General features: G+C 56.8%; 1 protein-coding gene across 1 annotated transcript; it reads right to left on the bottom strand.

Moving 5' to 3' along the window:
- Nucleotides 1–8,834: 8,834 nt before the first annotated feature.
- SLC6A17 (solute carrier family 6 member 17) lies at nt 8,835–23,780 on the bottom strand (the record flags this gene model as incomplete). Its single annotated transcript, XM_084220713.1, has 11 exons — nt 8,835–9,203; nt 9,606–9,768; nt 10,270–10,429; nt 11,352–11,544; nt 11,887–12,079; nt 12,358–12,599; nt 13,545–13,655; nt 14,727–14,908; nt 15,629–15,755; nt 16,867–17,024; nt 23,495–23,780. The coding sequence occupies 11 exons, from the start codon at nt 23,778–23,780 to the stop codon at nt 8,835–8,837; spliced, it is 2,184 nt and encodes a 727-aa protein (XP_084076839.1).
- Between the last annotated feature and the right edge of the window lie 242 nt (nt 23,781–24,022).

Genomic DNA, 24,022 nt, shown 5'->3' on the forward strand with positions numbered 1-24,022 from the left:
GGGTCCCCCGCACCCCCCGGCACCGGCTCACCTCCCCGCGGGGCCCGACGTGCCGGTGAGGGTCTCGGGGGGTCGGTGTCAGCGAGGAGTGAACCCCGGACACCCCAGCTCCTCTTCGCGCCGGAGGGGAAATGCAGCCCAGAGCTGCCTGCGGATCTGGAGCCAGCTCTTGGCAGAGGCTCCCGCAGATCCCATCCCTCCCTGGCTCGCAATCCCTCGCTCACCGAGAGGTCAGGAGAGACCGACCCCGGGGCCGGTGGGGAGCTGGGAGGCTGCACTCAGCCCTGACCCCCCTTCCCTCCCACCGCCCTCCCCGAGCATCTCTCCGCCCTGTTTCTGCTCCTGCGTGCGAGCTGCCCCTTTCCCGCAGCGGCTGCCGGGGCTCGGGGTACCGACCACCCCCAGCCCCCTGGGCCCTTCCCCCGAACCCCCCTCCCTGGGGGGCTCCGAGCCCCCCGGGACGCTGGTGGTGCTCAGCTGCCGGGGCTGGGCAGGGGGTGCCGGGCCGCGGAGCCCCAGGGCTGCCCCCCAGGCACTCATCCTGCCAGCAGTGTTTACTTCTGCCCTGGCACTGCTGGTGCGGCCGCGCTGAGGGCGTGGGGGATGTTTCGGGGTCACTGAAGGGATCCAAGCCCAGCACAGGCCCGGCATTGGGGTGGGGGGCTCATCCAGGAGGGGCAGCGCTTGGGTAAGGGGGTTCTTGGTGCAGGGTGAGGGGACATGGAGGGGGGCATGCACCCCTCTCTGCACCTCCCTGGGCTGTGCTCTGCATTGTCACCCCACCAGGGCCCCTCCTCAACCCCTGCCCGGGTTTGTCCCCCCTGCTTGTGATGCGCCCCCCAAAATCCAGGGAGCATCGGAGGTAGCCGGGGAAAATGCTCCACCCAAAAAAGCCCACGAGGCACGAGAGCCACGCTGCAATCTTACCACCAAGAGAGCCCCAAGAAAGCTCCAAGTGTGACTGCAACTCCACAGCTTCCAGGGCCGGGTCCTGAGCGGGTGGAGGCTGCCGAGGCTCCGCACCCGAACCACCCCGAGCTGCACCCGCGGGAGAGCCTGGAGCCCGAGGGAAAACCGTGCTGGAAAGATCGAGCCTTGCATCACCGGCCAGGCATCGCAGCTCAGCTCCTGATCGCCGTCAGGCGAGTTTGGCCAGGAGGGAGGGATGCTGCGACCTGATGCTGATATTGTATCTGCCGACTTTCATCCCGCCAGGAAGAGCTCCGTGCACCCAAGCGCGGCCGTTCCCGGGGTGGGAGGAGGTGGCCAAGCAGACAAATGAGTTGTTTCTGGGGAAGGAAAGGATCTTTTAGCCAGCAACACCCGCCCAAAGCTGTCTGCTCTCTAAATATGCCTTCTGATTTTTAATGTCCATGGGAAAAAAAAAAAAGAAAATAGAGAGAGAGAAGGAGAGAAAATGGAAAGAGCTGGATAAATAAGGGCCTTTTTGGAGCAAGAAAGAGTCACTTCTGCAGGGATGTCCTGCAAGGCTCAAGGCATCTGAGACAACATCCAAGGGATGGGATGAAGAGCAGGACCTGGAAGATCTCGAGGAGGATCAGCTCTAACCCAGAAAGCCTGGGGTGGGTCCTGAGGACAGGGGAAGGGCTCTCTGGGTCACCACGGCCTCTTCCCCTGCCCCAGCACAGCACCCTGAGCCTGGCCAAGGTCCTGCACATCAGGCACATCCCCAGAGGCGGGAAGAGAGCAGCACGGCAGGGCACAGGGGGCTCAGGGGGCTGAGGGGCCCCTCAGAGAGGCTGGGGACACACTGGGACCCCTCAAGCTCTCTGTCCATGGAAGGACAGAGCAGGAGGGTGCAGTGCAGCAGTTTAGGGAGAGACAATCCTGTTTTGGTGTAGAAATAGCCAAACCAACCTCTGCAGGTCCTTCCGGGCCAGAACCTCTTAATGAAAGATAAGGGTTGTCCTCAGGAAGCCCTGGATGCTCCAAACAAGGTCTCTGCCCTTGTGTTTTTGGTGGGCTTCATCTCTGATCTGTGTGTGGTGGCACCCACAGCACTCCCCTCCCCAGGCTCTGATCCCAAGAAACCTTTCCAGACTCTCTCTTGGACCTGGGTCTCCCCAAACAAAGCTGTCACAAGCCACGGACAGGCTCTGTCTCTGCTCTCTGCCTCTGCCAGGTGAATTTTTCAGCTACAATTCCTCATTTCAGCAGTGCAGGTTACGCTGCCAGAGTTTGCAGCCCCATGAGCTCAGCCTGGAAGGGGAACTCGCACATCCCCTGATTACGGGCGGGGAGTCCTCCCCGAATTCCCGGTGGGTCCCTTGCTCTGTCACTCAGTGCCACTGTGCTCTGTCACTCAGTGCCACCCTGCTCTGTCACCCAGTGCCACCTTGCTCTGTCACACAGTACCTCCTTGCTCTGTCACCCAGTGCCACTGTGCTCTGTCCCACAGTGCCACCCTGCTCTGTCACCCAGTGCCACCCTACTCTGTCCCTCAGTGCCACCTTTCTCTATCACCCAGTGCCACCCTGCTCTATCACCCAGCGCCACTGTGCTCTGTCCCTCAGTGCCACTGTGCTCTATCACACGGTGCCACCTTGCTCTATCACACAGTACCTCCTTGCTCTGTCACCCAGTGCCACCTTGCTCTATCACTCAGTGCCACCGTGCTCTATCACCCAGTGCCACCTTGCTCTGTCACTCAGTGCCACCTTGCTCTGTCACTCAGTGCCACCCTGCTCTGTCACCCAGCGCCACTGTGCTCTGTCCCTCAGTGCCACTGTGCTCTATCACCCAGTGCCACCCTGCTTTGTCACTCAGTGCCACCTTGCTCTATCACTCAATGCCACCTTGCTCTATCACTCAGTGCCACCCTGCTCTGTCGCTCAGTGCCCCCTTGCTCTGTCACTCAGTGCCACCTTGCTCTATCACTCAGTGCCACCCTGCTCTATCACTCAGTGCCACCTTGCTCTATTGCACAGTGCCACCTTGCTCTGTCGCACACTGCCACCTTGCTCTGTCACACAATGCCACCTTGCTCTATCGCTCAGTGCCACCCTGCTCTGTCACACAGTGCCACCTTGCTCTGTCGCACAGTGCCACCTCGTGTCCTGCGCTCCGCTGGAGCCCGGCAGGCAGAGCACGGGCGCCGGAGCCTGGCGGGGTCTGGGGAGAATCCGGCTCCATCCTCGGCATCGCTGACGCAATTTCGCTCCGTAAAAGCAGCCTGGGAGCGGGAGGGGGCTGGGCTGGAGTGGGGACGGCCCCGGGGATGGTCTGGCTTTGGGACGAGCCCGAGCGGTCGGTGCGGTGCGGCTGTGCCTCGGTGTCCCTGTCTGTAGGCATCGCGGTGTCCTTTTCCCTCCCGAGGTGCCCGGGAATCGCAGCAGACGCTGCTGTAGCAGCTCCACCTCGTGTCCGGACCCACCCCGTGCCCGGAGCCTGCTCCAGAGCTGCTTTGAGATGAGGCACCCAAAACCCACCCCCACATCTGACAGGAGCATCCTTCACTGCCCAGCAGGCTCTGAGACCTCTCTCCCTCACTGTCACAGGAAGTTCAATATTCATGGGGTTTTTAAAATAGAACATATTTGTCTTAAATTCCACATTTGGGCCCATTTCTGCCTCGTTTTTCCAGCCCCCAGGGGCCAGAATTGCCCTTTCCAGTTTGTTTTCCTCACCTTTTTTCAGGAAGCTTCTGGCACTGGGATTTTCTGGCCCCTCTCAGCCCGTGGGAGCACAGGATGGGCTGAGTGGGGCTGGTTCAGTGCAGCAGTGACACCACACGTGTGTCCCATCGGGCTCTTGGCACTGCCCTGAGCTGGATCCCCATCCCTGGGCTGTGCTGGGCTCAGAGCTGCCCCACTGTCCTGGGCATCGCTCCTGGGGGATGCTTCTCCCCAGAGCTGGGTCCTGGATCTCCTCTGGGACACAGAGAACCCTGTGCCACCTCCTGTCCCCTCCCTGCTCCTCCAGCTGTGTCAGACACTTACCCCAGTCACAGAACTCACAGAATCACCAGGTTGGGAGAGACCTCAAAGATCATAAAGTCCATCCCAGCCCCAACCCCTCAGCTGAACCCTGGCACCCAGTGCCACATCCAGTCTGTTTTAAACACCCCCAGGGATGGGGACTCCACCACCTCCCCAGCAGCCATTCCAGAACTTTATCCCCCTTTCTGTGAAAAACTTTTTCCTGCTATCCAGCCTGTGTTCCCCTTGGTGCAGCTGGAGGCTGTGTGCTCTGGTTCTGTCAGTGCTGCACCAACACCCCCAGATGGTGCCCACAGGACCTTCCCTGCCTCCCCACAGCCCCCCCTGCGTGGGGACAGGTTTGGTTCATGGCCATGGCAGTGTCCCCATGTGTGGTGCCATGCCCAGGGCAGGGATCTCCTCTGGATCCATCTCTCCTGATCTCTTCCCTCCTTCCTCATGCTCCCTGAAGCAGCCCTGGAGAAGCCAAAGAAGCTGCCAGAGATGGAAGGGAAGAGGCAGCTCTGCTCCCCAGCTAAACTGAGCTAATTCCCAGCAGCTGGAGTCATCAGGGATTGCTGGAAACCCCAGCTCCTGCTCCAGGAGGCTCCCAGCACCCAGGATAAGCCAGCAGCAGTGTTAGCAGAGGAGCAGAGCAGTCCCAGTGCCCTGGAAAGCCGAGGTGTACTGGTTAAACTGGCCCAGGAGGGAAACAACCTCCACAGGCTCCTGAAGCACCCCCAGACAGCTCACCCCCAGCAAGGCCTTGCAGAGGCTGATGCTGGGTGGAGGAAGGGATGAGGGGAGACAGAAGGGATGGACAGATAGGGAAGGACAGACCTCGACACCCCTGGGCCCTTTGCTTTCTGCCTCTGCCACCCCAAACCTCAGAGAGACCCCCAAGAAAGGAAACAGAGGCACAGAAGAGACTCGCTGAGGAGAGATTTGGTAAGAAGAGACTTTTAATCAGACTCTGATACAGCTCTTACAGGGTTTCTCCCGGCGGCCGAGCAGCCCGGGCGGCGCTGCCCGGCCCCGCCCGGCACACGAGGGAACGACTGCGGCTACCGGGGCCGGGGACGCGCCGCCAGAGCTCTGTGCTTTACCTGTACACGAGGGTTTCGCCAGTGTTGTGCTTGTCCCAAGGGAAGCAGCCGCATCCTGCGTGTTCCCGTGGCTGTGCCATGTCCCTCCCGGCCACCAAGGCCACCCGGCCCCGCTCCTGCCGGCGGGACCCACGCTCGGGAAGGGTGGGGACCATTAGAAGGCAGTGGGAGCTGCTCCTGGGAGGGGCTGGGGCTGAATGTGACCTGTCGGGGTCTGGGCAGGAGCTGAGAGGTGAGGAAGGGATGTTTTGGAGGGATTGAGGGGATTGAGCCGTGGGACACCCTGGGGACCCAGCTCCAGTCGTGCCCCCTGCCCTGCACCGGGGTCAAGGTCCCTGCAGCAGAGGCCGGTGCTGGGGAACAGAGCATCCCAACTGCAGCCCCACAGGCTAGACCTGCAGCTCCAGCAGCACAGGGAGTGCCCCTTCAGCAGCCTCCTCTGTGCCCTCTGCAGAACCCACTGAACACCCTCCCTGCAGAGAGGGAGCAGGGGTTGGACCCCTTCTGCCCCAGCAGCAGGGACAGCACACTGCTCTGAGCAGCAGGGTCTGGGCTGGGAACCCAGCCAGGAGCTGATGTGGGGGGACAGGGACATCGGCAGCGGCTCCCCCCTCTTTGTCCCACTGCCTGAAGGAAAACTGAAAAGTGCCTGTGCTCACAACTAGCAGCTATTCCCTGTGCCTCTGTGCAGAAAGAGAGGAAAAGTGATTTCTAGGGCTAAAAGCCACCAGGGGTCGGCCCAATCCACAGCCTGGCACCCCGAGAAGGTGTGTGGAGGGAGAAACCCCCACACAGGCCCCAGAAGTGAGCGAGGACAGGCAGCAGTGAATCCTAAAGGCAGCCACGCACACGGACACGCACACCCCACGTCTACGGACGAACACGCGCACGCTCGCACGGCGACAACACGGAGCTCCTAAAACCTAACACACACACACACACCCCCCAAAACCCCGTGTCTAACACCGAGCAAATGCCACGACAAAACACGAGTATTTCCACAGATAAAAGTAAAGGGCTCGTCCCTCCTCCTCCTCCTCCTCCTCCTCCTCCTCCTCCTCCTCCTCGTCTCGGCCGGATGCCCAGGGCAGCTGGGTGCCCCGGGGCTGGGGGGAGAAGGGGACGTGCACCCACCACACACAAGAAATAAAAAGGTAAAAATATGCCCTGCTATAGAATGAGAATTGATCTGTACAGCACTGGGAATGAAAATAGGTCATGGGCCACTTTGGAATACGATTTGTCATTTAACAGCATTTACAGTGACATTTACAGAATAAATATACAATGGAAATAGAGAATCTCTAGGTTATTATTCCATCTCCTCTCTCTGTATATATTTTATATATATATATAATATAGCTTCTTTATACCTTCTTATTGACTTTGCCTCTTATTGATGCTGCAAGAAGAGAGGAAAGCGAGCTCCTCCCTGGCTGGTTTGGGAACAGGGGTGGGAGAGAGAGAGGGCCAGATCCTTCCCCCCGGGGTTCAGGGAGCATCCTGCCATGGGAGCACATGGGACTGAGTGCTCTGGAGCACATGGGACTGAGTGTTGTGGCTGTGGGAGGTGTCCTGCTCCGTTAACTCCATGGGAGCTACGGTGGGAATCCGGCCCCGGGCTCGGGGGTGTCGGGGAGGTGATGCTGGGCAGGGATTTGACTCATCCTCTGTTCTGCTGGTCAGTGAGGATGGACCCCATAAGAAATAGGAGGGGAAATGTTGCCTAATGATGGGGAAATGCCACCAGATTGGGGCTTCTCCCTTCCAGAGATGATGCCACGGGGACATTTCTGTGTCCCTCTCGCATGGGCAGAGGAAGGAGAAAGAGATGGGAGAGGATGAGGAAGGGAGAACTTCTGGAGGAACGTGGCTGATCCTGACTCACAGATCTTGGAACTGCTTTGGTTCACTCCACTCCTCCATTTTCCCCACAGAAAAACAGTTAATGAAGGGCTTGAGCTAATTGTCCAGGAAGAGTCCCCAGGTCACCAGCGAAGCCCATGGAGAAGACTGTGAATGAAGGGTCACACCCACAAGAGATGTCACTGCGGGAACCTGCTGGCCCCAGGGATGCTGAAAGTCAGGGGTGTGATGAATGGACCAGCTGCTTCCTGCCTTCACCTCCAGCCAAAAGGAGAACCAAGGTGAAAGAAAAGCAATTGACAGGAAAGCAGAGGAGAGAAGGGCTCATGAACCAGCACCCACAAACACGGCCTTCAGAGCAGCCTCAAAGATCTTCACGCACAACCTGAGCCCAGCAGGACCCAGGTGAGGCACTCCCCAGCCTTTGGAGGCAACAGAGGGAGAGAGGATGCTGCTTCCATGTCCCCAAGGAAAAGGGGGACGATGCCAGGTTGTCCTGACGCCCTTGGCAGAAGTGCTTGGTTACAGGTAGGATTCAGGGAAATGACCCTCAGTCCCAGCAGGACTCAGAGCTAGAAGATCCCACCCTTTCCAAACTGCCTGGGGAGAAACAACATAAGGTCACATCAGTCAGATGGACGGGCACGACAGAGGCCCCTGGACTCTCACAAGGGCTCCCCAGCCTGGGGACCTGGCACTGGCTCCCAGGAGCTGCTGCCCCTCGGGCTGGTCCCCCCATCCAAAGGCTGCTGAGCTCCTCTGGGGTGTGGCAGGAGGCAATGCCAAACCCTGGCTCGGAGGGGACACGAGGGGAGATGAGGAGGCACGTGCAGAGAGAACCAGTGCCCAGCTCACCTCGGCAGGGGACAGGGAGGGAAGTCAGGGGTGGTTTCCTGAGAGCTAAACCAGGAGTGTGGCAGGACTGGGTGTCCCACGGCTCCTCTGCTTGTCCCTCTGGGACACGTAAAGAGAGGAGTGAGAGGAGATGATCACCATGCCAGGGATTTTGGTTCAGCAGAGCATCCCCCACCTCAGGAGTAATTCCAGGAGAGCACTCCTGACCCCCATCACACCAACCCTATCCAGACCCCACACAGGCTCACACCCCCAAGCCAGGGTCACTTCAGGGGTCCTCCTGCCACTCAGCACCATCACCACCAACCCATGGAGCATCCCAGCTACTCCATCCCGTGGCTGTGACATCTCCAAAGAACTCCCAGCCACCGTCCCTGTGCTGGTGGCAACAAAGATTCCAGGGATGCACCCTGCCCTGTCTCACACACCCCAACATCACAGCCAGCCCCACGCTGCTCCCTGCCAACCCTGGTCAGAACTTGGGGGGGTTATCTGGGTGTGTCCACAGCTATAAAAACCTACAGGAGATACAACAACAACAACGATGGTGACAACAACAGCACCTTCTTGTGCTATCAACATTGATGATTAATTGTGCTCGTTGGAATAAGGCCATGACTCCTCCCAGCTAAAGGACAACAGACAGGGAGGGAAGAGCTCTGGGCGACAGGAGGAAGTGTGATTGGCTTCCCACCTGCTGCCAGGTCCTTGTTCCAACCATCAGCTGCTTAGAAAAGAGAGATTCTTTGCTTCAGATTTGAGCTGCGTGAGAACAGCTCTTGGAAAGGTATTGCAGCATCTCTTGCTCCTCTTCCCTTCCCCGGAGGTGAGTCCAGGGGTCCTGCCTTCCCACCGAGGGTTGTCAGAGGAGTCCTGCCCCTCCTGCAATCCCTTCTTCCCGACGTCATCTCAGAAATGGCTGCTTTGCTTACGATTTTAAGAGGGGGTTTCTTCTTCATCTTAGTAATTAATTCTTCACCCTTAGTAATTAATTTTCCTGTTGCCTGGACAGCCAGGATCCACTCCCCAGTGCCCTCGCCTCCCGGTGGGGGTGGTGGGCGGGCGACCCTCACAGCTCAGACTCGGGGGTGCTGGCCAGCAGGTAGCCGCTCCCGTAGCGTCCGTTGGGAGCACTGCTCATCTCCATGGGGGAGCTGCTCCCGGGGCCCAGGTAGGAGCGGTGCGTGGGCATGGGCGACGGCGTCTCGCTGGGCACCTTGCTCAGGATGAAGCGGGTCTCGTCGTTGTCTTCCAGGTTGGAGATGTCCTTCATCATGCGACCCTTCTTGTAGGTGACGGAGAGGGCGTTGGAGCCGTCCGACAGCAGGTGGAACTGACGGAGGATGAAGACCAGAGGCAGAGGGAGGGAGGCCAGGATGATCAGGGAGATGAGGATGGCCATGGCCCATGTTGGGTAGAACAGGAACTTTTCAGCAGCCTGGAGGAGACAGATATTAACATCTCAGGGCTGCTGCAGCAGTGATGCCCACCAGGTACAACATGTCCGAAACACCAGACAGCTCCTGCTGCCTCCTGCCAGACCCAGGGACACCACATGAAGGTGGGCTCAGGTCAAAGGGAAGGATCCTCACACAGGCACAGTGCACAGCTGTGGGAGCCAACCAAAATCAACACAAACTTCAGCCCACGGGCAGAGCTGGCTGGAGATATCTGGGCAGCATGAACAAACTGCTCCCAGGGGATGAGCAGGGTGGGAATGTCACCCAGCAGGAGAGGAAGGAGGAATGAGCAGAGCTGGGACGAACAGAGTGGTCTGCAGCTCTGAGCTGCCCCTGCTGTGCTGGGGCATGGGAGGGGAAGGGGAGGGAGCTGTGCTCACCTCCTCTCTGATCCACGCGCTGTATCCCGGCGGGCTGACTCCCAGCTGGATGATGCTGGCGGTCATGAGCACGGCCATGCAGATGGGGGACACGTACTTCCAGGCGTAGTAGTAGAACTGGTAGGGGCGGAAACCCAGCATTTCCGTCAGCTCCTGCATGAACCTGACGAGGAAAGACATGGAATCGTGACATGCCCCACCTCTGAGTAAGAAACAACCTCCCAGGAGCCCCACTGATGCTCAAGGCAGAGCCTGAAGAAGAACCCAGCTGACCATCTCAGCATCCCTCAAGCCTGAAGAACTTATGGAAAACTCAGGACAAGACCATCTGAGTGTTATCCAGAACTGCATTTGCTCTGGACAACTTCTGAACAAGGAGAACTGTGGGGAACAACCTCTCCTTCCCGAGAACCTCAGAAAAAAAGGGTCATCACAAGTAACAGATCATCACAACCAACAGGAGATACCCACGAGAAGGACCCACTCCTGGGGCTGTGTTACAGCAGGGCAGGCAGGAGGATCAAAATGAACCAAACTCCTGCCTCTACAACTGCCCTTGGAGCATTTTCTCCTGGAGAAAAAGCCATATGGAAAAGAGGTGGAAGGAGGGTTTCTAGTCAGGAGTTACACTGCAGTTGTTCCTTTTGCTGTAGAAACTCCTTACTTCTTGGTGCCGTAAATCCAGGCCACGGCGATGTTCTCCAGGATGACCACGACGGTGAGCGGCAGCGTGGCTGAGTAATCATCAAACATGGTGACAAAGTAGTTTCCAGAACGCTGCACAAAGATCAGCCCCACTACAAAGGCGAAGATGCAGCAGCCAACTGTGGGGAGCAAACAGGCCTGGTCAGGAGAGGGACACCAACACCCCAGAAGGTCCATTCCCTGCATGGGCATGGCCAGCTGAGCCTCCAGAGGGACACCAAGATCTCCAGAAGATCTATACTCTGCATGGGCATGGTCAGGAGAGGGTCCAGAGGGACACCAACACCTCCAGAAGGTCCATTCCCTGCATGGGCACGGTCAGCAGAGGGTCCAGAGGGACACCAAAATGTCCAGAAGGTCCATTCCCTGCATGGGCACGGTCAGCAGAGACCCCTGAGGGATACCAGGACCTCCAGAAGGTCCATTCCCTGCATGGGCATGGCCAGCAGAGCCTCCAGAGGAACACCAACACCTCCAGAAGGTCCATTCCCTGCATGGGCATGGCCAGCTGAGCCTCCAGAGGGACACCAACACCCCAGAAGGTCCATTCCCTGCATGGGCATGGCCAGCATAGACCCCTGAGGGACACCAAGACCTCCAGAAGGTCCATTTCCTGCATGGGCATGGTCAGCAGAGGGTCCAGAGGGACACCAAAATGTCCAGAAGGTCCATTCCCTGCATGGGCATGGCCAGCAGAGGGTCCAGAGGGACACCAAGACCTCCAGAAGGTCCATTCCCTGCATGGGCACGGTCAGCAGAGACCCCTGAGGGATACCAGGACCTCCAGAAGGTCCATTCCCTGCATGGGCATGGGCAGCAGAGACCCCAGAGGGACACCAAGACCTCCAGAAGGTCCATTCCCTGCATGGGCACGGTCAGCTGAGCCTCCAGAGGGACACCAAGACCTCCAGAAGGTCCATTCCGTGCATGGGCATGGCCCAGTCCACCCCCCACCATGTCCACACTCTTCTGGAGTGACTCCTCAAGGCAATGGGGACCTCCCAGCCCTCCCCAGGGAGGTTGCAGGAGCAGAGGCCTCACCTGTGAACACCTCCTTCCGCACCTTGAAGGTGTCGATGATGGGCGTGGTGATGCCTGACATGGTCCCGATCATGCTCCCCAAGCCCAGGTTGATCAGCATCAGGAAGAACATGACAGACCAGAAGGGCGAGGCTGGGAAGTGGGTCATGGCTTCTGTGAAGGCAATGAAGGCCAGGCCAGTCCCTTGCACCGACTGTTGGGGTGGGGAGAGGACCAAAAGATGAGAAGAAACTTGTCAGGGACACAGACTTTGAGCCCCTCTCAGGTCTCCCTTACCAAACCCTCTTCAAGGAAAGAAAATCCCAGTCTGGTACGGGAGGTGAGCTGGGGATGACCCTGCTCGACGTGTACTGGACAGAGCTTCTCCCACCCCAGGAGGACCCCCGTGTGCTGGGTAAAACCACAGGGACTCAGATTCTCCATCCCTGGAGGGTGTCTAAAAGCTGTTTTTCCAGATCCACGTGCCCAGGATTGACACAGGGAGAGGCAATGGGGCAGGTGACCTGCCGGTCGCACCAGGAGCGCCACCAGGTACCTTGTTGAGTTCATCCTCCAACAGGCAGGCATCCAGGCCCAGCTCTTTGAAGTGCCCCTCCTTCACCGTCATGATCACCCTGTACATCTCGTTGTAGTCCTTGGCAGTGAGGTGGGAGAAGTTCACGTGGGGTGGGATGAGGTCATGGCTCAGCACGTTGGTGTTCAGGTAGCCCAAGATCTTCTCAGCGTTCCTAAGGGAGAGCAGAACCTCTCAGGTGATGCAGAGCACCTGAGGCACACTGCATTCACACCCCAGCTGCAGATTAAGAGCCCATCTTGGGGCTGGATTTTAGCTTGGAGGAGCTGAATGTCCAACTCCCTCAACTACAGAGGTACATCCCTGCAAACCCAGGTCCTGACCATCAGGAACTTGGGTCCACCAAACCCCAGCATCATCCAGCTCCAGACCCACCACAACTGGCAGCAGCAAAGACCTGCCCACCCCAAAGAGAGAAAAAGCAAATCTTACTCCACCACACATTTCTCGTTCATGATGTTGGCCTTGAAGCCCAGCACAGCAAACACGACCAGGGTGGCCAGAACAGACGTGAAGAAGTTGATGAAGGAGACAAGGGTGGCATCGAAGTGGCAGTTGTTGTCCTGCTTGTTGTAGCTGGAGAAGGCAATGACCCCCCCAAAACCCAGGCCCAGGGCAAAGAAAACCTGCGTGGCTGCTTCGCGCCACACCTGGGGGTCCAGCATCTTGTCCAGCTTGGAGGGAAGACAGAAGAAGAAGTTAGGTGGCCCCACAGCCCATCCCAGAGCTACACTAAAGGGGCTGAGGCGGTTGTGGGGCTGCTTTGGTGGGGTGGTGGATGGAAATGATCTCTAAGGCCCCTTCCAACCCAAACCATTCCGTGATCCCATGACCTGCCGTGCTCAGGTCTGGCTTCACCCAGCACTCACAGGTCCTCCTCATTCACACAGAGGGACACTGAGCATGCAGAGTTCAGGACAAGGTTTGACCTGACCACATCTCTGCCTGCTCCACCTGCCCCAGAGGCCTAACTGGGGGTTCCATCTCTCTCTGTGCAGCTCCCAGTCCGTGTCCCCCCAGCCCAGGGCACCACCACATGCCCAGGGATGTGTCTCCACCCTCCCCTGGCCATCTCCTGCTTCCAGAGCTCCTGGAGCACTGGAATCAAACATCCTGGCTGCGGGGTGTTTTGGCTGTGGTCCCCCCCAGCCACATTCCCCCTCTCCTGGGAGCCAGAGCTGCAGCCTGGAGACCTCCCAGCATCATTCATCAAGGAACCATAATTAATGTCTTCTAACAGCCTCGCCGGCTGAGCTGATTCATCTACATCTCTGCTTAATTAATTAATTAGCTGCTTAATTAATAAGTGCATACCACCAGCAGAGGTTTTTCTGCCAGCCAGCATCTCTCCATTAAATCTTTGTATTTACATATTCCCTTGGGCACCTCTGTGCCACCCACCCTGGCAGAGGATGGTGACTTTGTGAGGCTCGTGGCTGTCCTGGCCACACCCTGAATTTTGGGGGCCACTCCACATCCTGATGATCTATCAGGATCCCCAAGTTTGGGGCTGGTACTTTGATTTTTGGGGTGGGGAGGAAAATAAGGGGAATAACAAGAGGATACGGGAAAATAGGGCATGACTAGCCAAGAGGGGAAGTGGAGCTTGGAAGTCTCACCTTGGGTGTGAACATGTGCATGATCCCATCCACTGCCCCACGCAGCAGCAGCCCCCGCACCAAGAAGCAAACAAGCACCAGGTACGGGAAGAGGGAGCTGAAGTACATCACCTGGAGCAAGAGGGATGAATTCCTCAATTCAGCCTCAATTCCTGCCCCCTGGGCCCAGCCACCCTCCCACCCAACCCGTGGACAGCTCACAGGGGGAGAAGGGAGCGTTTCCCTCCCCAGGATGGGGCTGTGGGGCTCCCTGGGGAAGGATGGTGCAGGTGGCTGGGCAGTGCCCAGGCAGAAAGGGACCTGGGGGCACTGAGGGACAGCAGGCTGGACAGGAGCCAGCAGTGTGCCCTGGTGGCCAGGAAGGCCAATGGCTCCTGGCCTGGATCAGGAATGGTGTGGCCAGCAGGAGCAGGGCAGTGATTCTTGGTTCTTCCCCTGGCTCAGCACTGGTTGGGCAGCACCTCGAGTGCTGTGTCCAGTTCTGGCCCCCCAATTTAGGAAGGACATGGAGGGGCTGGAGTGTGCCCAGAGAAGGACAACAAGGCTGGGGAGGGGTCTGGAGCACAGGTCCTGTGAGGAGGGGCTGAGGGAGCTCAGCCTAGAGAAGAGGAGGCTCAGGGGTGACCCCATCACTCCCTACAGCTCCCTGACAGGAGGGTGCAGCCAGGGGGGTCAGGCTCTGCTCCCAGGACAAGAGGAAACAGCCTTAAGCTGCACCAAGGGAGCTTCAGGCTGGACATTAGGAAGATCTTCCCTGAAGGAGGGACTGGGCATCACAAGGGGGTGCCCAGGGAGCTGCTGGAGTCACTGTCCCTGGAGGTGTTTGATAAAAGGCTGGATGTGGCTCTCAGTGCCATGGTCTAGCTGACAGGCTGGTATTGGGTCACAGGCTGGACTTGATGACCTCAAAGTCTTTTTCCAACCTGATTGATTCTGTGAAGTGCTGGAGCTCAGGGGGACTCCCTGTGCTGGTGTGGCTGCACGTGTCAGTTGAACTAAACCTCTTTCCTAAACCATCTTTTGATCTTATTCTGGATCCCTCCAGAGGTGCCCCCAGCTGTGGAGCAGGTGTGACCATCCCAGGGGACACAGCATTCCTCTGGTGCCCCAGAGCAGGGCAGGACAGCGTGTCCAGGCAGGTTCCTGCTCCCAGGACAGGCTCAGGTGGCCACCAACACCCACCTTCCCTGAGGACTGGATGCCTTTGATCATGGCCAAGCCAACAAGGCTCCAGGCCACCAGCAGGCACAGGGTCATCTTCCAGTTGAGCCCCCCGCTCTCAGAGATGGAGTTGGAGATGTCCAGGGTCTCCCGGTACCAGAAGTAGGTGGTGGCTGAGCTCCTCTCGCATTCTGTCTCCACAACTGCAGGAGAGAGGCAGGAGAGCATGAGGGGGAGAGTCATCCACTGTCTCCTGGGCTGATCAAATGTCAAAGACCTGCTGGAGCCAGCCAGGGAAGGGAGACACCTCTGGAAACTGAGGGGCAGAAATTAACGGGGCTCATTCTTGGCAAGGAAAAGAACAGGACATAAAACTACTGCCGGGTGAAAATGAGATGTTAAATACGGGGAGAGACATTTTCATTTGCTATAAAACCTCTCAGAGAGTCCCAGGCTGATGCTCAGATGTTATAAAACACCATTAGCTCCATCCGTGTCTCAGGCAGGCAGTGGAGCAGCCCCTGCCTCCCTCCACAGTCCTGGGTCAGATCCTGGCCTCAAGCAGCCAGGAAATCCCATCAGTGGGGACTCTGGATTGCCAAAGTGGCATCAAATCCCATCACTGGGGACTCTGGATTCCCAAACTGGCATCAAATCCCATCACTGGGGACTCTGGATTCCCAAACTAGCATCAAATCCCATCACTGGGGACTCTGGATTGCCAAACTGGTACCAAATCCCATCAGTGGGGGACTCATCCAACCCAAAGGGAAGCTCTTCACATGGTCAGGGCAGCTGTGGCAGAGAGGAACCTCTGCCTCCTGTGGCCCCACCTTCTGTGGGGGTGATGATGTGTCCCACCGTGTCCCAGAGCCCCCCTGCCTGGCTCCTGCCCCCTCCCAGCCCAGCCCCCCGCGCCTCACCGGCCACCGAGCCATTCTTGACGATGGGGCACTCGCTCCAGGGCAGGGGGTACTGGAAGGACTTGAAGAAGTAAAAGATGCTCCAGCCGATGATGACGTTGTAATAGAGACCAACAAAAAAACAGACCTGGGGGGAGGAAGGACGAGGACACGGCATCAAACCTCAGGGACAAGAAAATGTGCCCAGGGGATCTCCGGGGCTGCTGGGATCAGGGGATCAGCCCTCTAGCCATGGGTGGAGCTGGAACAACACCTCTCGACCTCTCACACCTCCCCCTGGTGTTAGGGGAGCTCTTTGAGGGGGTCTCATGAGCTCTCGGAGGTCTATAACACACTCAAGATAGCTCAGCTACCTTTGGAGGCATAAAAATCAGCAGGATGGCTCTTATTGCGGTGTTGGAAACAAAAGGGTTTAATAAAAGGCAAAATAACAAACAGAAAAACTGAGCTAGGTGCAAGAGGTAAAACACCTCACAGAAGTGATTTGTTTCTTTGTTCTCTTTTTTTCCTATTAAATTGCTCAGGCGGGGCTTTGTGGCTCCTGTCCAGTTGGCTATCCTTAAATTTGAGGTGAAGTCCCCCAGACCCTGTGAGGTCTTTTCACCTAATTGAGGAGAGAAACTTCTGGGCTTCTTTCCTTTTTAAAGGGACAAAGGAAAGTTTTGTCACTCTGTCAACAGAGGGCACATTCCTACACCCTGGGGCTCTTTGAGGTTTGCTTCACCCCGCAGACTGGAGGGTCCCGGGGCAGGGCAGGAGGGTCCCGGGGCAGGGCTGGAGGGTGCCAGGGCAGGAGGGTGCCAGGGCAGGGCTGGAGGGTTCCAGGGCAGGCCTGGAGGGTGCCAGGGCAGGCCTGGAGGGTGCCAGGGCAGGAGGGTCCCGGGGCAGGGCTGGAGGGTCTCGAGGCAGGGCTGGAGGGTGCCAGGGCAGGAGGGTGCCAGGGCAGGGCTGGAGGGTCCCAGGGCTGGAGGGTCCCGGGGCAGGGCTGGAGGGTCCCAGGGCAGGGCTGGAGGGTCCCGGGGCAGGGCTGGAGGGTCCCAGGGCTGGAGGGTCCAGGGGCAGGGCTGGAGGGTCGCTGGGATGGGGCTGGAGGGTTCCCGGCGTGAGGCTGGAGGGTCCCAGTGCAGGAGGGTCCCCGGCGTGACCCTGGAAGGTCCCCGGGGCGGGGCTGGAGAGTCCCCAGGGTGGACCTGGAGGGTCCCCAGGGTGACCCTGGAGGGTCTCCGGGGTGTGCTCACCAGGCAGCTGGCGTAGCCGATGCCTCCCAGGCGGGGACAGATGTAATTCCAGACGCCGATGCTGCCCCGGCGGATCCGCTGCCCCACTGCCAGCTCCAGGAAGAAGAGGGGCAGCCCGATGATGATGAGCAGGACCAGGTAAGGGACCAGGTAGGCACCTGGAAGGGGAGAGAAAGGTCATTGCAGATCTCCCTGCTCCTGTGTGGCCAAGGACAGATGGACATGGGGGGACAAGCAGGGCAGAGCTGGGACAGGCTCTGCCTGGTTCATGGGTTCATTTGCAAACGGCCTCAAGTTGTACCAGGAGAGGCTTAGATTGGATATGGAGACAAATTTCTTTCTGTCAGGCACTGGCACAGGCTGTGCAGGGCAGCAGGAAAATCCCCATCCCTGCAAGGGTTTAGGAACCGTGGGGGTGTGCCAGGTGGGGACATGGGCTGGTGGTGGCCTTGTGCTGGGTTAATGTTTGGAATCAATGATCTTAGAGAGCTTTTCCAACCTAAATGTTTCCATGGTTTTGTGGTCCAGGAATGCAGATCAGAGCTTGGCCAGAGGAGAAGCTGTGGAGAAGAGCAAACACGTGTGGAAGCAAAGGCTGTGGCATTCCCTGCCAGCGTGGATCATGTGGGATAGACCCCAAGGTCCCCAAGGACTCCCTGAATCCACACAGACAAATCTCCATGTGTCCTGGAGTGCAAGGCAATGTGAATTCTATCACCATCTGTCAGAGCTGGGCAGTTCTCTGCTGTTCATGGGGCAGTTTTCTTTATCTCTCCCACAGCCCATCCTCCCTCCAGCAGATCTCTGCTGTCCATGGCCACTGAGTGTCCCTGCAGGGCTGATCAAATTCCATCATCCCATGGGGAGATGCTCTGCCCAGGGCAGGAGCCAAGCATTCCTACCTGGATACAATCTGCCCTGGAACAGCACAGCAGCCTTTGCCCCCTGCATTCCCAGAGGAGCAGCTTTCTCCTGCCCTGCATTCCCAGAGGGAGAGCAGGCCCATCTCCAGCAGCCCTGGAGCTGCAGAGGAAAACTCCCCCCTTGTGCAGGATCCTGCTGCAGCAGAGCCACAGCTGGCACTGCAGGAGGGCTGAGCCCCTGTGGGATGGGACTGTGCCCCCACCCTGACACACAGGGGACAGGGACTGCTCTGACTCTGGCAGAGTTGTTTTGATTTACTGCATTGTTTTTTTTTTTTTTTTATTTTCTTCTCTAATAAAGAACTGTTATTCCTGCTCCCATATTTCTTGTCTGAGAGCCCCTTAATTTCAAATTATAACAATTCAGAGGGAGGGGCTTTACATTTTCCATTTCAGGGGAGGCTCCTGCTTTCCTTAGCAGACACCTGGCTTTCCAAACCAAGACACCATGTGCAAGGAGCCACCTCCACGAGCTGACCCCTGGGGACACAGCCTCATTCCTGGAGCTGTCCTGTTCCCCCTGTCCCAGCACATCCCTCTGGACATCCCACATTGCGAGCAGCAGCATCCCCGTGCCATGTGCCACCCTGCGTGGCCAAGGAGTGGAAAGAACTCGGATTAAAAACCCGGTTAATGTCTGTCTGTCTGACTGCTGGGGCTGGAGAGGAGCTGGTGGCTCCCGAAACAGGAGCGATGACCATAAGGGATGCGATGACTCACGCTGCAGCTCCAGCTCCTGCCAGGAGCTCAGGAACGGGCTCAGAAGAACGTGCCTGGCTCCTGCAGGGTAGCAGAAGGTCCAAAGACAAGTGAAATTCCCGCCTGGATTGACACTCCAGTGACAGCCACCACTCCCCTGGCCCAGGCAGGACCTGGGCAGGTGTTCCAGATGGCAAGGCAAGATGTGCTCTATTACCATCTGTATGGCAGTTGTCTGGTGTCAAGTGGGCAATGCTCCTTATCTCTCTTCCTGAGTGATCATAATCAAGGTCACTCAGCAGGGGACATCTACTGATAAGAGGCCATTGAATGTCACTGCATGGCTGATAAGAATTACAGCATCCCATTGTGAGATGCTCCGCCCAGAGGGAGGAGCCAAGCATTCCTACCCAGATATAATCTGGAGATTCTGACACACCAGCAGGGCTTCCCACTGGACTCCCCAGAGGAACAGCAGCTGCTTCTACTTTCACGGATCTGCCGAGGAAGAAGACACCCCTTTCCTACAGGACTGCCCTGCTCCAACAGAACCACGCCTGACACTCCAGGAGGACTGCAGCCCCTATTCCAACTGGACTGCTACCAACACCCTGACACACAGGGTGTCAGGTTGAGTTCTGACTCTGTCAGTGTTGTTTTGATTTACTGCATTGTTTATTTTATCTTTTTTTTCCCCCCTTCCCTATTAAAGAACTGTTATTTCCTGCTCCCATATCTTCTGCCTGCGAGCCTCTTAATTTAAAATTCATAGCAATTTGGAGGGATGGGGAGGGTTTGCATTCTCCATTTCAGGGGAGGCTCCTGCCTTCCTTAGCAGACACCTGTCACTCCAAACCAAGCCATCAGGGGGTGCAGCTCCAAGCAGGGACTCTGCAAAGAGGATCAGCCCCAGCATGGGTGGGGATAGTGTGTTAAAAATGGGGGCAGGGAGAGAAATTGAGTGTGGGAATCCATAAAATCAAAGGGTTTTGGGAAAGCTGCAAAAGGCAGACCTCAGAGACAGCAAAACTGTGATTGGAGCTAAGCAGTAGCCATGAGATTGGTCAGCAGAAAAATTATATGAAAAGTAGAAAAGAAATAGAACAACGGTCTGTGTATTAATGCTTGTCTAGAATAACTCCCTAAGCTACAGGAGAATCTATCTAGTGAGAGATTAGGAACTTCTAAGCTTAATAATGGAGCTCTGTGCATTGTGTTTTAAGGCTTACAAGCAGGTACTGTATTTGAAATAAGCAAGCATTGTTTTAACCAAAGATACATGTGCTTATAGTGGGGGATAGAACTACTGTCAGTGTGCTTTTGCTTTGTGGCCAAAAAACCTTAAGATCTAAGTTGTAACACTGAGTTCTGTGTCTGCTGCCTGGGATGTGAGCTGCTGGCATCTTCCCATTGTCATAGCTATGTAATGAGACTGATGCAGGAAAATAAAACAGCTCAAGGCACATTCCTAGCAGTCCCATCCTGTTTGTGATTTGTACACAGCCCCCAGCCAGTGATACTGAGGTGCAGCAGCCCAGGGTGAGTGGGAGAGTAAAAGGAGAGGCAGGGAGCAGAGCTGGAGCTCAGGGAAATTCAGGAAGGACCACAAGCATCCTATCTCTGCAACAAGGACCACAAGCATCCCATCTCCTGGCTATCTTAACCTACAGACAGGTGGACGTGAGACAGATTCAGATGAAATTTTCATCTGAATACTGGACAAATTTTGTCCAGTATTGGAAAACTTGTCCATCTTGCTGGGATGCCTGTAAAGGTGAGCAGCAGCTCACGCCTGTGCAGCACCAGGGCAGAGCTGCCAGCCCCTGCTGGCTCCCGGGAATTTGGCTGCAGCCCATCCTGCCAGCAGCACGCAGCCGTTCTCCCCCGCACACACCTGCTGGGGGAGCAGGAGGCAAAGCAGCCGCCGCCTCCGCCGCATCCTGGAGCCGCTCAGAGCACCAGGAAAGGTCTGTCTGTCTGTCCATCCCTCCTAAAGCCCTGCACCACTGCTGGCAGCTCCTCACAGCCTGGTGGGAACCCCAGCCAAGAGGGTTAGAGACATGGCAGGGGGAAAAGGCAGAGAATCAGAGCCTGCCCCATGGGACAGACAGATGCTCGAGGCAGTTCCCAGCTCCCTGCCTCAGTTTCCCCATCCATGGAATAGTGGTAATGGTTGGGGCAGCTTGTAAAGCTTTTATTTGAAGTCCTGCTGCAGAAAGATGTTCTATCACAGCAAGGAGCTCCTAAAAGCAGCTGCTTGTCCCAGTCCCTGCCTGGCCTGGTGCTCCTGGATCCCAGCACAGGGTGGGTCAAACCCACTGTTCATCCCCTCTGCTGCAGCAGTGTCCCCGTCCCCATTCCACATCCCATTTGCTCTTGTGTCCAAAACCACTTCCTTAATGCTCCCCACATAGAGACAGCAAGTTCAGCCCTGGATTTGAGGAATACACCAGGAGGAATCCCAGCCTGGGAATACCAGTGGCACCTCCCATCACCCAGCACTGCTCAGATGAGGCCAAAGCCCCCCAAATACCCAGGACAGCAGAGATCTCAGCCTAAGCTGAGGATTTTTCATTGAGTGCACTAATTATGGTTAATTAAGGATTGCTGTGGCATGGGGAAACTGAAGCACAGCTGGGTTAATCCTTGTAGAGAAGGAGGATGCTGCTTCTCCAACCTCTGGCTCTAAATCTGGTTTTAAAATCTCATTTAATGGGGAAATCTGGTCCTAAATCTCATTTAATGGGGAAAACTCTCTTGGCAATCAGAGTCCAGCTGTGGGCAGCTGTGTGATGAAGCCAGCAGGGCTGTACTGACCTCTCCCAGGCCTGAATTTGGAGTGGACACCCTTGAAGAGCTGTGCTGTGCCAAAACTGAGCCAAGCTGGGGCCAAGCACTGGGAAGTGCTGGGATGCAGGAGCTGGACACTTCCAGCTCCATCCTGGATGGGGAGGGAAGGGAATGGGGCTGAGCAGCCCTGGGAGGGAGGGCAGTGCTGACTGCACTCATGAATGACTCATCCTGACGTGACACCAGAGATGTTTGAATTATTGAGGGCAGCTGCAGGGCTGAGGCCACAGCAAAGGATGGAACACTGGGAACACGGAGAGCTCAGGGGCAGGGGCACTGTCCTGGCTCCCTCCAGCGTGGCTGGGAAGGGTCTGGGTTTGGATTAATGATGAGGAACCCACCCTCTCATCAGTGCCATGAAGGGTGGTGGGGCTGAGCACAGCTGGGAGGGACCTGACCCTCTGGGCAGCTCTGGGAATCCCAAGGAGGAGGCATGGAGTGGGATGAGAGAATGGGCTGGCTGCAAGGAGGGTTTGGGAATGGGATGGGACCACAAAATGTGGCTGGCTTCAAGCACCCAGGGACATGGAGGGGCTCTCTCTTCCCTTTTTAGCCCTGATTTCCAAATTAGGCACTAGAGCTGAGGGTCAGAGAACCACACAGCCCACAGCTCTGGAGTGCTGGGGCTGGAAAAAGCACAGCCAAGGGAGCACAGCACTGTGCCAACATTGCTCTGTGCCCATCACTGCTAACCTGGGTCAGTCGTGGCACTGGGGACCTCAGCCACAGCCCCAGGCTGCCACTAGGGTTGGGGGGAGGGATCAGAGAACCACAAAGCTCTGGGGACACTGGGGCTGATGTCACTCGCAAATAAATATTCCCAACAGGAATCAGGGGGTGCAGCCAGAAATCCTGGCTCCCAACCTGGGAGTCACCGTGACTTTGGAGCAAGCAGGTGGACAATCTTTAGGGAGAGGCCATCCTGGAGATTTCCACATCCCAGCACAACTCCTGGCAGCCCTTTTCCCCTTCAGAGCCCAGACAACACACCTTAGAGCCCAAATTGTGATATTCACAGCCCTCTGAACAGAGAGAGATTGAGCTTTCTCAGAATTTCTCCTGAGAAAGGCTATAAGAGAAGCAGAGAAAAGAATGATCAAAACAATTCTTATCTCATTTGCTGCTCCTGTGTTTGTGCCCATGTGGAACGTTCTGGAGATTGTTACCTGAGGTGATTGCTTGGTTGGATTTTGGTGATGGTGTTTTGGGTTCATTGGCCAACTGGATCCACGTGTGTGTATTGGGACTCTTGGGCAGAGAGTCACAGGTTTTCTGTTAGTTAGTGATAGCTCTTGCTAGTGTAATAGTCTGTAATATAGTTATAGTATAATAAAGTCATTAATTAGCCTTCTGATATCATGGAGCTCTGCACAGCATTCTCCCCACCCATCAGGCATCCTAGCACTGATACCAAATAACCAATTTTAGAGCCCAAATCACCCCTGTCCTCTCCTGGGATCCACACCCCAACACGCAGCGAGGCAGGACTGGGTCACCTTCTCCAAGGGCTGATCCCGCCCTGTCAGAACCCAGGACATTCCTCTGGCTGCCCTGGGGGATTCCAGACCCTGGCAGGGGGCTCAGAGACCTTGGCACGGAGTCAAAGACACCTGTGCCTTTGATTTTAGCCCATGGAAACAATTACCAACTTTGTGTGAGGAGTTACAAACCACAAGAGTTTGAGTAGAATGACAGTGAATTTGTCACTGGGTGAAAAAGTAGAATTTTGGGGATTTAGAATGGGGGTTCAAGAGGCAAGCTGGAGGAATCTGGGCACGTCCTGTCTTTCTCGTTCTTCTTCTTGTCCTCCATCTTCTGCTGTGAAGGTGACACTGCTGGATTGGTTCAGAGTAGAGGCAGACTGTCTAACAGAGGTGATAGGTATTGGGAAATTATTGTAAATAAAGTACATGTAGTTTGTAGTGTAAAAAGCCAACACCACCCCAAGGGCAGGGACTGTGCCACAACCCAACCTGCTGGGCAGATCTCAGCAGGACAGAGAAAGAATGGAACAGATGACAGAAAATAAACCCTGAAAACCAGAACCAAGGAATCCCAACTTCTTCGCTCTCAGAGCTGGGAAAAAAGACTTTTTAATACCTCGGGAGCCATTTCAGCAACACAAAACCCGAGCCCAGCCCTGCCCCATCTCTCACCTCCTCCATTCTTCTGGCAGAGGTAGGGGAAGCGCCAGACGTTGCCCAGCCCCACGGAGTAGCCGATCTGCGCCAGGATGTACTGCAGCTTGCTGTTCCACGCCGGCCGGTTCTCCGCCTCCAGCTCCTCATCCCCCTCCTTCTGCTTGTCCCACGCGTCCCCTGTCACGTTGAGGACGCTGCGTTTGTAGTCCACGGGCTCCTGGTGGGCCAGCAGGTCGGCCACCGACTCGGTGACATGCTCGCTGCTGTGCTCCCGCTGCGTCACCTTGCTGTTCTTCGGCATCGGGGCGGCCCCGGGGCAGGAGCGGGCGGGGAGGAGGATGGAGGTCCCGCAGGGAACAGCGCAGAGAGGGAGCTACAGCTCGGGGCTCACCTCCTCTTCATCAGCAGGACCTGCGTGGGGAAGGGGGCAGCCAGGGTCAGATGGGTTTGTGTCACCCCCAGGGAGATGGTGGGACCTGCAGCACCGGGAGGGAAGGGTGTCCATCCCCTGTAATTTGGGACCTGCAGCACAGGACAGAAGGG

This window comes from Fringilla coelebs, assembly GCF_963513975.1.
Source record: "Fringilla coelebs genome assembly, chromosome: 23".
NCBI classification, from domain to species: domain Eukaryota; kingdom Metazoa; phylum Chordata; class Aves; order Passeriformes; family Fringillidae; genus Fringilla; species Fringilla coelebs.